The 12,824-nt window shown below is 38.5% G+C and overlaps 1 protein-coding gene across 8 annotated transcripts in view; it reads right to left on the bottom strand.

Annotated features, from left to right (window-relative positions):
• IQGAP2 (IQ motif containing GTPase activating protein 2) overlaps positions 1-12,824 on the bottom strand; it is a 133,448-nt gene that overhangs the window by 44,149 nt on the left and 76,475 nt on the right. For 2 of the 8 annotated variants that reach the window (XM_027671407.1, XM_027671412.1), the window contains exons 6-13: positions 11,364-11,431; positions 10,923-11,036; positions 6,898-7,079; positions 6,152-6,239; positions 5,426-5,589; positions 4,830-4,917; positions 2,238-2,401; positions 1,540-1,700 (exon numbers count right to left, since the gene is read on the bottom strand). In XM_027671407.1, coding sequence (XP_027527208.1) covers positions 1,540-1,700; positions 2,238-2,401; positions 4,830-4,917; positions 5,426-5,589; positions 6,152-6,239; positions 6,898-7,079; positions 10,923-11,036; positions 11,364-11,431 — 1,029 coding nt within the window. The remainder of the gene's footprint in view (positions 1-1,539; positions 1,701-2,237; positions 2,402-4,829; positions 4,918-5,425; positions 5,590-6,151; positions 6,240-6,897; positions 7,080-10,922; positions 11,037-11,363; positions 11,432-12,824) is intronic. The other 6 variants (XM_027671409.1, XM_027671413.1, XM_027671410.1 and 3 more) reach the window with 6 other exon arrangements.

The raw sequence follows: 12,824 nt of genomic DNA, 5'->3' as shown, positions 1-12,824 counted from the left end.
TATTTTCATCAGATGAGGAATGAATGGTTGCAGAAAAAAATAAATAGGAATGATTCATCATTTCCTGATCTGATTTGTCCTTCAATCATCCAGAGGCCTGCATTTAAGGGCTTCCCAAGCTGGAGGCTATGTATCACTTTAATAGTTGCAACAAGGCTGTGCTCTTTTAATTTACCTACTCTTATTTGAAGTCTTATATATTATTGAGGAGTGAGTCCCTCTAGGTGTTTTGTGAGGTGACAATCCTTTATATAAATTTTAAACTTTATATTTGATAGGCTCTGATCTTTTCTTCATTCAACTCTCATAAGAAAATAAAAACTAGAGTTATTAGAAGCTAGCAACTGATTCTGTTAACCTTCCTCACAACATGCACACTTTTGGAGACCTCTGACATATTTCTCCTAAATTCTCTCTTCTAGGAAACACCTTCCTAACAAGCTAATCTCTTCTGATAAAAGCCATTGAACAGCATCTCCGTCAATGAACATTTTCTAGCTCTCCTGTATTCTTTCTGGTATTGTGCAACTCAAAGCTTCCTGTGATATTCAACATATGGCTGGCAGGACAGGTTAACAAAAAGGCATAATAAAATTTTATTTTATTGTTGAGTCCAACTGATTCCTAATGTTTCATCTGTATTTACTGGCACCTTAGTCTTAGGACTGGGCCACTAACATCAGCCAAAAATGCTGTATTTGGCACACTTTGGGGTCCATTTCTGCATATTTATAATGTTACTTCTCTTTCCCACAAGCACCACCTCACATTAGCAAAGTGGTGGATTACTTTTGCTCCATCTTAGGTCATTCTTCTCCTACTAATTAAAACACTGGCCTCTTATTCCTAATCTGACTGCCTGCCTTCCAGCTTTGAGACACTGAGGAAGGGCTGCTCTCAGATTCATGTCCCCTGACAATCTGATCAAGATCTTCAGCTGCTGCTGCCCCTTTTGCCTTCTACTGCCTTCCAGAAGCACATATAGGCTTCCACCACCTTGGCTAAGTGAAGACTGTAATGTAATGCTGAACATACATGTGTGCCACAGCATTGCACTCAGCTTTTTAGCAAGCAGGACTGTGCTATATTTTTCAGACCTTTGCAATTCTGAAGCAAGAAAGGGCTCAGCCATGGTTTAAGGAACTTCCGAGACATTTAGGTATTAAACACTGTTTCGTTCTAAAGATCATCTTTCAGAATTGCAGACTGGTTAGTGATTAACAGTGTTCAGCTACAGTTGGTTCATGTTTTAGTGTCTGCAAAAATTCTTGTCAGATCTTAATGTTTGCTTTCCAAGGATATTTTCCCTGCACCTCACACATCTGTAGCCTCCAAACCTCTGAGGTCGTGTGATTGCTTATATTTAGATACACAACTAGTTCATCAATTGTTATATTATCCCCTATTAATTTAAAACACAGATCTTTCAGCACTTTCAACTTCATAGCCACAACATAGGACAGCCCACCCAGTAAAACGCCTACTTATTTTTTTGCAGTTTGCCAAGTCTCAGCCAGACAAGACAAAATGAACCTTTACCGTTGAAAGTTTTCCTCTTCCAGATTATTGAAGCCAATGCATGGGTTTCTGAGATGATTCTTTATCGTTAGGATGTCCTTATTTTCCAAGGCCTGGTTTAGCAACACAACAGCTGACAACATTTCTACTGCAATAGACAGTTCATCATGTGCCAGGTAATTCTGTAGGACAATAATGCACTGCGGTCAGGAAGCTAATAAGCAGTGTAACAAATTTGAGTTACACAGTCTAGATACCGTCAAGGAGATGGACTTGATTTAAAAAGCCTGGAAAGTCTCCTAGTTACAGGCATGCCAGATTGACACAACATAGTGATGGAGCTTACTGGGTTTGCTATATGTCCCTTCTATTTAGCCTTTCTTTTGTCCCCCAGTCCCATCTCTTCTGGTCTTACTCATAGCAATACAGTAAAGTATTGCTTTTCAATACAGTATATAAACCAGAGTCAGTCCTCATTAGGAGCACGCAACAATTAAAAAACGTCAGTTGATTTGTGGCAACACAAGAGCTCAGCCAGATTGAAGTGTGTCAAGTTCTGCAATTCAATATTGTCTGTTCAACTGAAATCATTCATGCAATATGTAACAGCATGGCAAGAGAATTATGTCTGATTTTACACAACAACATGCTATGTTTGTGCTCTTTCATGGTTTGACTACATAACACCAATGAGCAGGTTGTAAGCTTTTCACTCTTACCACAGCATTCTGTTGTTGGAGGTTGAACAGCTCAGTCTGATAGACAGCAGCAGCAAATGAGTGAACAACAGGCAGCTGTGCCTCAGGTTTCATCAGTGCAACCAGTGTTTTACTAGGATCACAGTTACGAATTGCAGTATTGATATTGTCAACCGCTATAAGTTCTAAAGAACAGTAGGGAAAAAAGCTTATTAATTTTCACATGCCATTTGCTCTTCATGCTATGTAGATGACAATTATATTACTCCAAAGAATATAATTTGCTGCCATAAGAGAAAAAAAAGTATTTCTGTGAAATATTTCAAGACAACTGCTGAATGTTGTGAAAACAGTGTCTGTTCAAAGGTATGCAGGAAATAATTGACTGGAGGACTTTAAAGTTTCTGGACTTTTATAAATGAGTCATTGCTTATTGTCCCTTTAACACAAAACAAGGAACTGACCCCATCTTAGAAAGACCTAACTTCTCCTGGGTTTGTTTGCACCAGGTATTAGTAGGTGTGTCAGCTCCAGCACCTCAGTCTTGCTTCACCCCAAATACTCCCTGCCCTCTGCACCATGTTTCCTCCCTCACCTCCTTCTTTTGGCAGGACCTAATCAAGCTAGGTAAAACAGGCCTGTCCTGCAACACCAACAAAATTATTACTGTAGATTTCAGGAGGCCTGGTAGAAATCCTCCAAATATGTTGGAGGGTTGGGATTTTCTGTCAGAAAATCAGTGGCTGAACCAATGGAAAACCACATGCTATGGTTTCTAGGACTTTCTCTGCATGTCAACACCTGCTCATTTGTCTGCCAGTGTGGAAGATCAGTCCTCACAAGCACTGCCATATAGAAATTAATCCCTTTGCTACAGAGCTCAGATTTTCATTGTAACAGACCACAACAGAGGCATATGAGAAGTATGAGTGTAACCCTTTTTAGTACCTGAACTACTCGCCTGTTTTGCTTTTTGCTGAACTGACTTCATTACAGGTTTGAAGCCCGGCAGAAAAATGCTGAAAACCACTTCCCACACGGGCAGCTGCAGGAAGTGTTACAACACCTCTCAGCTTAGTCAGTGCCACCATAATTGCACACCTGGAGGAGCCACCTCTGAAGAAATCAGGGCCAGGACACACCCAGGAACATGCTGTACAAGGGACTACTCTTGTCTTGCAGAAAGGAAAGCAATCTTGAAGGTTAGAGCTCATGTGGCCAAGTAAAGAATAGCAATTATGCAAACACCTTTTCCATCAATAATCCCTATTTCCTCCACCTTATCATATAGCTTTTCTGTGTACTATTATCCAGGGAACACTTTTAGTCACCACTGACTGCTCAAATCTATACAAGACTTCTTGTACAGCAGACACCATCCACAGTTCATGTATGCAGCAACACTCAGAATTTACATAACAGAAAGACTTTGAAAACCTTTTTAAGTACATAGGCCTGCCTAAAACAGCTCCTTGCCTCCCATTTCAACTGCTTTGGAGCCAAGAGCCACGTTGCCCCTTGAAAGCTATTCCTGAGGTTAGAAAAAGGAAAGGCTCTCACAGCTAGAGTGTGCATGCAGTTTTAGAGGAAAGAGCAAAGAGGAAAAGAGTCAAGGTCCACAAATGTACTAGACTAGTTCTGCAGCCAATAACCAAGCTACTGATTTCTTATTCTGAAACTGAGCAACACACTATGTTGCCTACAGTCCCATAACAAAACCCACTAATCATAAGAACTAAGTTTCTCTCCAGATTGCTGTTAATGCTTTTCACACATCACATTTTCATCTTCCTTTCCTTTATCCAGAGGTAACTCTTTCAGAGAAAGTACTCCTCAACGTGACTAACTAATCTGAAACAGGCAAACATATAAGGGATCAAGTTAAACTTATCTTCTGGCTTAAGCTGACCTCACAGTACAGCTTTTAGGCTCATTAAAAGAGCAATCAGCCTGCATTCAAAGCATTGGAAACAGTACCAGAGACAAAAGAGCCACTAAGCCATGCCCAGATGCAGCATGAAGTGACAGCAGATTAACCAAAAGTTAACTTCCTAGCAAAGAAGTTTCCAGTCAAAAGCAGCAATACATGCACTGCAAATTTAGATCCCCCTTAACTATATTTTTTACGAACTATAACTTGTGTCATGTGGTATTCTTAGCAGAAAAGTTAGACTTAGATACATGTGTCTAAAAGTGAGAATAATTTGCCTCTGTGATGTGATTGCAAAATATTCTTCCATGTGATCATTCTATTTTAATTCTGCAAGTATGGTCATTGCTTCCAAGTGAGGATTAATACTGCACTGATAAATATTTGTTCAAGTCACCAAGCCATGCAGTCTTCAGTTTTAGCCAGTGTGTTTACCAGTGGCACAAGTTATTCACAGAAAAAAGTGTTACCTGTCTCAAATAAGAGTACATCCAGTGCAGCACAGATTGGTGACTTGGCAATTGTGACACTGAGACAAACAATTACCAGAATAAAATGCAACACATATGGTTTCAGTTTGAGAAACCTTGTTTATGTGCAAGAAATGGTGGACTCAATTCATCAGCTTAACGTAATTAAATGGTGATGGTAAAAAAAAAAAGAGTATTAAAACAGTTACTCACTAAGTTTGTGAGCCTCAGCTTCAGCATTGGCAACACTAACTTCTTTCTGTATTTCATTTTTGTCGAGCATATTTGGAATCCCTGCTATCTAACAGATCAGAAAAACAAGATTTAATTACGGTTTTAAGTTTGATGGGAGATAAGGGATAAAGCCCGATGATGGTACACTAGGACTATACTATCACCTGTGTATCAAATACAATGGCACAGTAAACACAGCATTAATCTTTTCCCGTGATTTTCACTGTGCCTATATATTTTCTCCTTAAAAGCCAATTGTCACTTCAATTTGCTGTTAATGATTTGATATTACCTTTATTTGTGCTCAAATTATAATTAATTTTGAAAACAAAGTATTAGGGGCTTCATGTTATATCTCAAATTTTCTTCTTATATCTTAGTAATGACTTATAAGGGCACCATGCTCTTTAGAGCAAATGCAGCTCTTTGGTGTTGATTAGTACATCAATTATTCTGAAATCTTTATAAAACTTTTCATAAGTGATGTTGAAGACAGAGTAAACATAATTTCTCTCTGGATTAAAATCATTTTAAAAAGTGCAAACTGACACATAGTACCTGTTCCATTCAATTACCTGTATTTTCTGTTCTTTAGAATCACACAATTGCAACAGGTACCATGAGGAATTTTGTGGCAGAACTTCAAGTAGGCTCAGAGCAGGACGGTTCAAACCTGCCATCAGTGCCAGTTCATCTTGCCGGTCAATAGCCTTATTCACTTGGACTAAAGCTATGTGAACTGAAATGAAAACAATGCCTATAAACAGCAAATAAGGCTTTTATAGGGAAAAAAAAAGTTCATTGCTGTCAGCATCTCACTTTTTGTAAAAGCCAGCTAGGGTGGCAATCTTTATCTAGCAGAAAATTATCTCTTTCGAGTCCAGTCCTACAAAGGGAGTCTCTGGCTCTGTGGGAGCCTGTGTGGGAGCAGTTCAGCCACAACTAAGTGAAAGCTTATGAATGAATTTTGGCTCTATATAGAAGAGGGGGTCAAAATTTACAGTATTCTGCATACAAAAGGAACATAAGGAAACAGAGCAGGCAATAAATGATTTGATTCTGAACTGAGGAATCCTTACAGCAAAAAACACAAACAGACATTAGCCCCCCTCCCCCAAAAGATTAGTAGAGGAGGAGTAGCATGAAAAAACAGTTGTAGACATATATTAGCTACTTTTGCATAATTCGTAAGTTTCCATAGAAATATTTTGTTTGTTCAAGTGGATTCAAGTTGTGTTCAGCTGGAATCTGGGAGATCACATGTTGTGTGCATACTTCCATAAGGATCCAGAATGGCTTACTGTTTATCTTATTGATATTGCCTTGAATCTCAGCTTGTGTCAGCAGCTCCTCATAGACATCTCTCTCTTCATCAGAGATTGTGCCATTCTAAGAAAACAAAAAATTGTTGCTAGTACACACAAAACAATTTGCAGAGAGAAAAGCCATTAGCAGGTGTCATTAAAACTGCATCAGCTGAAGTATTTGCTGGACGTATTTCTAAAGGAGTTTGTTGACCACATGAACTAAAGAAATTAGCACTTTGTAATAACTGGCTGAGCAATTTGGTTGAGCAATGTTCTGGTTCCTGTAAAATAGCCATGCAAATATATGGTAGCATTTTTAACTACAGAAATCATTAGTTCTCACATAAAAGAACAAAGTAAATAATTTCACACTAAAGGTCTGTGGCAGAGGTTGTATTTTATATTCAAAAAGGGGTGTCATTCTTTTTACAACTTTTTAAACAGTAAATTTGTTTTTTCTGAAGCAGTTGATGGAGGAAAAAGAGTCCTTTTTAGTTTTAAGTCTTCTGGTATTTTTAGCCTTTGGGCAAAGTTAAGCTACACCATGCTCAGAGTAAACGTATTCTTATAAAATTGTCTATTAGCTTGTTGCATTACCATTCTTTCTCTTATTTGGCGTGAATTTTTTTTTCCTAATTGTACTGATTTTAAAAATTAAGTTAATTTTTTAAACAGTAATGCTACCACATGTGAAGAAACATGAAGGAACATGTGTACTAGGAGTACTAATAAAACACCACTACCTTGAGTCTTGCATTTGATTCTTTTTTCCTTTTAGCTTCAAAGAGTTCGTTCTGATAGTCCTGTGCCAATTCTTCATCCACGTTGAGCAACATTGCATTTGGATTCCTCAGAGTTGCAATGGTTTGCTCAGCTACTCCTCTCTCAACAGCTTCATTAATTGCTATTACTGCTGCATGCACTAAAATTAAAAGCACAGATCTGAATTTCAGGAAGCAAAAACATCAAAACTCTCACTATTTCTTCTGATTTATTTGAAATGAGTGTTTAATTTGTGTTCAACAATTTACAGATTCCCATTCAAACACCCCCCTCCATGTTTCCTCTAGACTGCAGCACTCTGTGTTTACTCAAAGGTCGCACATCGCTGTCTGTTCCCATGTTCACTCTTCCTCCCAACCAGGAGTTAATATTTTACTGACAGAAAATAAAAAATGAGTTATATTTTATTATTCAAGTCCTATTTTATTTAGAAGGCAATTACATGCATGAATTGAAAGCATTTTTGGTACCTTAAAGTTGCTTTGTGTTTGTAAAGATAAAAGACATAAAAGTATTGTCTAAACTCAGTATATCTGAAAGATGCTACACAAGAACAAGAAAATTCAAACTCCATTAGACTTGTTCTCTGGAAAAACAAAGTTAAGACCCCCCCCAGACAGGGTGCAGCCCCGCATATCACATCTAAGTGTGCCTGGGAAGAACTGGTTCTTTGAACATGAGGATCTCCATGAACAACTGGGGCGCCTGAGAGACCATAATGTGACGGTCCCCCCATCTGTCATCTGCAAAGCCACAGGACATCAAACCTCAAACAGAGGCAAAGAACATCCAGTGGGCTTTGCGGGGTTCTCAGAATTTATTACTCAGGAAAAGGGGAAAAAGTGCCATAGGACTCACTACAGACATTGACCAGCTTAACTGTTAAACCTTTCCTTCGAGGAAACAAGAAAACTTCAACTATTAAACAAATGCTTGACTCCAAGAATTTAAGAGTCAGAAAAATTCTCATGTTTTTTCACACACTAAATTTGCATGAGTGTGCAAATTCAAAACCACTTGCAGCTGAATTAGGTGTAGAGTAGTGGCTAACACACCCTTCCCAGTTGTTCCCTGCACACATATGGCCCTAAGATCAGTTGAGATGAAGGACTTGCACTGGAGCTACACTTTATTTGGACCTTCATACTACAAACAGACCCCAATGACTGACTGGTGGCACATTAATCTCAAAGATTTTACAGACTTTACTATAGAAAGTGTAATTCTTGATAAATGTATGTCCAGGTCATATCCCAAAGGAGGAACACCACAGCTGCCTATTTATCACCACAGCAGCTTGTCTAGGATTTACTTTCATGGCACCTAAGAGATGTACATGTGAGGGAAAACACAACAGCCATGTTTTTTATTCTATCAGTACTTGCTACCTAACCCTGTATGGTTCTGATGAAGCAGAGAAAAGCGATAAAAACCTTTTCTTTGGATTAAGTTTAACTGAGGGACTAAATATCTGAGGTTAGAGACTTTAAGTTTGTGAAAGAAATGAAAGATTCTTCAGATCTGAGGTTTTAGGAAAAGAAAGGAGTGTACAAATTTAGGAAAGTAAGATAGGAGAGCAGATCACTGAAAACTCAGCAGGGGCAAATGAAGCATGAAGTGAAGCTATACATCCTCAGAGATGGCAGCTACTGGAACAACTTGCATAGTTTTGGTGGATAATCTTAGCACTAAGATCAAGCCAGGAAGTTGTTCTTAAATGATTTCACTCTAGATCAGTTCAGCACAGTATCAGATGGGAAATACAAGCAGCTGGCATGGTGGAGGAGATACAAGCAGAGACACACACTGGTTCATTTGTCATTAAACTTTGTGAAAAGGGAAAGTTCACATTGGATATTAGGAAAAGATTCTTCGTTGAGAGGGCAGTCATTCACTGGAACAGGCTCCCCACGCAAGTGGTCACAGCACCAAACCCACCAAGGTTCAAGAAGCGTCTGGACAATGCTCTTAGCTATATGGTTTAGTTTTAGGTAATCCTATGAGAATCAAGGACTTGGACTCAGTTATCCTGTATGGGTCCCTTCCAATTTGAGACATTCTGTGATTCTGTGTACATCCATATCAGCTTTAAGGGGCTAAGAGAACACTGTCCTTCTTAGAAAAACATATCATCCCAACACGCTCATATAACAAAACACATAGGAAGGACATAATTTCTTCCACAGTTGTGCAAGAGGCATCACTGACCTAAGTGGAGCTAGCAAAAAGTAGTCAAAAGATAGGTTCAAGATTAGGATAGAAGTGAACAGGTAGGTGTGAACCCACTTGCCAAGAGAAACAGTGAGAAGCCTGATTGGACTTGAAAGAGCAGGCTAGAAGCATGGAATAACAGAGAGGTTTTGCTTGCTGAATAAGCTGTCTGCAAAAGCACTTAGGCTTACTCTTTGCACATTGATTTCTACTGTTGCTGGCAGCAAAGTAGGAGTCATCAGCAGTTGTTTCACTTCATATCTCCTTTTGCATACTCCATTTAGGAAGAAGGATGGCAGAGCCCTTCCTCTGGCAGGGTCTCCATATCCAACCTCACTAATGTATAAGGATTCCCATAGCAGATGTTTCCTGTTCTGAGGCAGAGCGTGTTATCTATAGCACAATCCCTGTCCAGAGGGACAGAAACAGCATCAGGAAACACTGTCTTTAAGACTGAAAACACTTCAGAAGTTAAAGGAAATCCTCAACACTATAACAAGGCTTTCAGAGAAGGACGTTCCAGCCTTCTCATCTTCAGAATTAAGCTCCCTGTAAAACTATTTTGTAGTCATTAAATCTCTGAAAATCTGCTGAAAAAAGGGAAAAAAAAAAAAAGAGGACAAACTCTCTCCACTTCCAAAAGCAGCGATTTAACAGCTAGCTTTGGAGAAGTATGCACGTATTAAACAGGCTTCAAAATATGCAATACAGACAACATGAATCAACATCAGGTGTGTTTTAAATTAAGCTCTGGAAATTTCCTCACGCTAAGAAACATCATGAATCAGCTTGTTTGAATTATGCTACTTTGCAAGGTTTAACAAAGTTGCAATGTAACATACTAAAGCCAACCCTTTTGTTGTTCAGTTTGCCCTTCTGAAAAAGCCTAGGATCTTGAACAAAATAACTAGAGCTCAAGTGTCAATGTAAGTGAACATCCTCGATATCATATAACTGAAATTGAAGCAAATTTTTTTTATATATATTGCTTTATTCTACAAAAAAAAAAAAAAAGTTAAATAGAGAAAATCACCCAGATTTACAGATGAGTAGGTGTGGGCAGCAAAAAAATAATTTTGGTTTTGAGTGGAAGCTGATCAAGATAGACTCAGAAGGACCATAACTGTTCAGTTCCCTTAAAAAGGCAAAGTTTATTCCAGATGCATCAGCGGGACCTACCCTCCAGCAGAGTTCTACCATGCTATGGGTCACACAGCAGTGGTCAGACGGATTGAAAGCTGTCCATGAAGGCAAACTCCACATATACACCACGGTATATGAGAGAGCTGTCTGTCTGGAACAGTGACTTGTCCTCACAGCAACCTGTTTGGGTGTTTTAGGAAAACTGAAGAAGGCTCTCCCACCCAACCTCTCCCCTACCAAAAAAAAAAAGAAAAAAAGGAGCCACAGAAAAGACAGTATGTTCCCATGGCCCATTATACATTGTATCCATATGGTGCAGATGCATGCACAGACCCCAATTCATTTTTCTAGAGGAGCACTAGCTACCAAACCATTAAACCCATCCAAATTAATCTGAGAAATCTTTGCTTCTGGTGCATTTCCTATGGTTCACTGGAGATACTAAAAAACACAGACTGAAAAATTGCAAGAGGTCTTGTAACAGTGAAGCAATGTGACAGTCAGTGAAAACTTGCTTGCTTTTCTTTCTAGTTATTAAGTGGCAAAGTAGGTGAACTAAACCACAGAAAATATTTTAATAGCATTCCGTCAAGTATTCAGTAGAGAACACAACAAGATCCACACTTACAAGCAGCTTCATCCACTGATAATTCACTGGCCAGAATCCCACCAATTTTACTGAAAGATGGCATCTGTATACCATACTTCTCTAGCTCCTTTCGCATGTTGCTGATTTCTTCCTCTATTTACACACACAAAAAAACAAGTATTATCAGAACAAAAGCTTAAGAGTTTCATTATGTATCACCATACCTACAAACATGGGTGTTTGGTCAGAGCTTCTAATTAGTTTTCCTCCCCATTTTGAAGGATTCTGAGATATGACAGGTATTCCCTACAAACTCCCTCCCTTCAGTCCTTCAGAGACTGACATACATTAAAAATAGCAGCCTCCCATGTATTTGGAACAATGTTGTCAGAAGAGAAATAACAGAAAATATGTACAGTGTTAGCAGATTTACCGAGTAGAAACAACATCTAACTGATGATTAGAAGAGCAGTTTTTTACCTGTGAAGTCTACTTTTCCCAGAAGGTCCTGGATCTGTGGAGCTAATCCAAGTTTGAAGAGATATAAACTGCAAAGAAGAAAAAAAGAATTTAAAGTGCACATGGTTGAGGTGTTTGCTTTTCTGTACAAGAGAAAAGCACTTCTGTGAAACTTGTCACTTTAACCTTGACATTCATAAGCCAATACAGAATAAATTATCTACAATTTTCTTTATGCTGTATTTTTAAGTCTTACAGAAGGAGAAATCTTTTCTATTTCCAAGCACCATCTCTAAGAGAGAGGCACTGTCAGTGTATCTCAGATCACAGGGGATGTGTAAACAAGTAAAAAACCTTAGTGACAGATAGTTAAAGAAATGCAAAAGCTAGTATTGGGGAAAAAAAATCAAAATGTGAATGCACTTTAGTACACCTTATAGCTTTGGACTTATGTGCTGTTTTGACTTGCATTATTACATCCCTGTAATGAATAGCCAAAGACACACAAATCCCTGACACCCTCCTTACTAAACATAGAGAAACAAGGACCTGTAAGTCCATCCAAGACCATCTCAAATATATTTGTGTCATTAGCTATTTAAATTTTGGAAAATAAAGAGAGCTTAATTTAAAGTGCTATCCAAGGACTAATATTTTTGTTTCAATATAGCATGAAAAATACCTGTAGTCATTATTCCTAGAGCTCTGGGGTGTTACCTGAAAAAAATAGCTGAATACATACCTATTTTCTTAGTATCTTCTAAATCACAAGGCATGTATTTATCTACAAAAGCTTGATGTTTCTATAATTTAGCACTGAAGTTCAATAAACAAGTGAGTTTATCAAGAAGGGATCAAAAATGGTAGACATTAAAAACAAGACTTATATAATGCATTTCTCCAAATAGATTGTTTCCCCCCTTTCTTTTAACTTACTGCACGCCAACTTCATTCATTGTAAATGTGTATTTTGGCTTAGGATTTTGATATCTAGAAGTTCCCTTTTGTGTTTTGCTGTACAGTGTTTTTTTGTTATTAGCAAATTGTAGGATGAGATTTCAAAACAAGTATTCGTAGCCGCTGTATTTATTTCAGAGCACATAGAATCAGCATTTATCTTCCATTCTACCATAGCTACTCCTCTGCTCTATCACAATCTGGATGAATACAACAACAGATCTCAGGTAGGCTGACACTCTTTTGCAGCCACTCAAAATCATTGCCGCCGCCATTGTCACCTTTCTAAGCTGTCTAAAATGCAAGTTAGCTATTGCAGGAGAAAACCTCCCATGACTGCAGTAATGAGCCAGGTTCCTCTGTTACCCTAATCTGCCTTCCAGTCTTTCTTGGTAGAAAGAGATTTTGCTCTAAGTTTGAGACAGGGACACAATCCTGGCTGAAGCACTGGGGATCAAACAAACAGTTATGGAGATCAGTGGCATCAAAGGGCTGTGCTGGTTCTTTTTTTTTGGTCACCACAAT

The sequence above is a fragment of the Neopelma chrysocephalum genome, unplaced genomic scaffold (genome assembly GCF_003984885.1).
Source record: "Neopelma chrysocephalum unplaced genomic scaffold, ASM398488v2 Primary Assembly neopelma1_97102, whole genome shotgun sequence".
NCBI lineage: Eukaryota > Metazoa > Chordata > Aves > Passeriformes > Pipridae > Neopelma > Neopelma chrysocephalum.
This window is presented reverse-complemented; position numbering and strand designations above follow the sequence as displayed.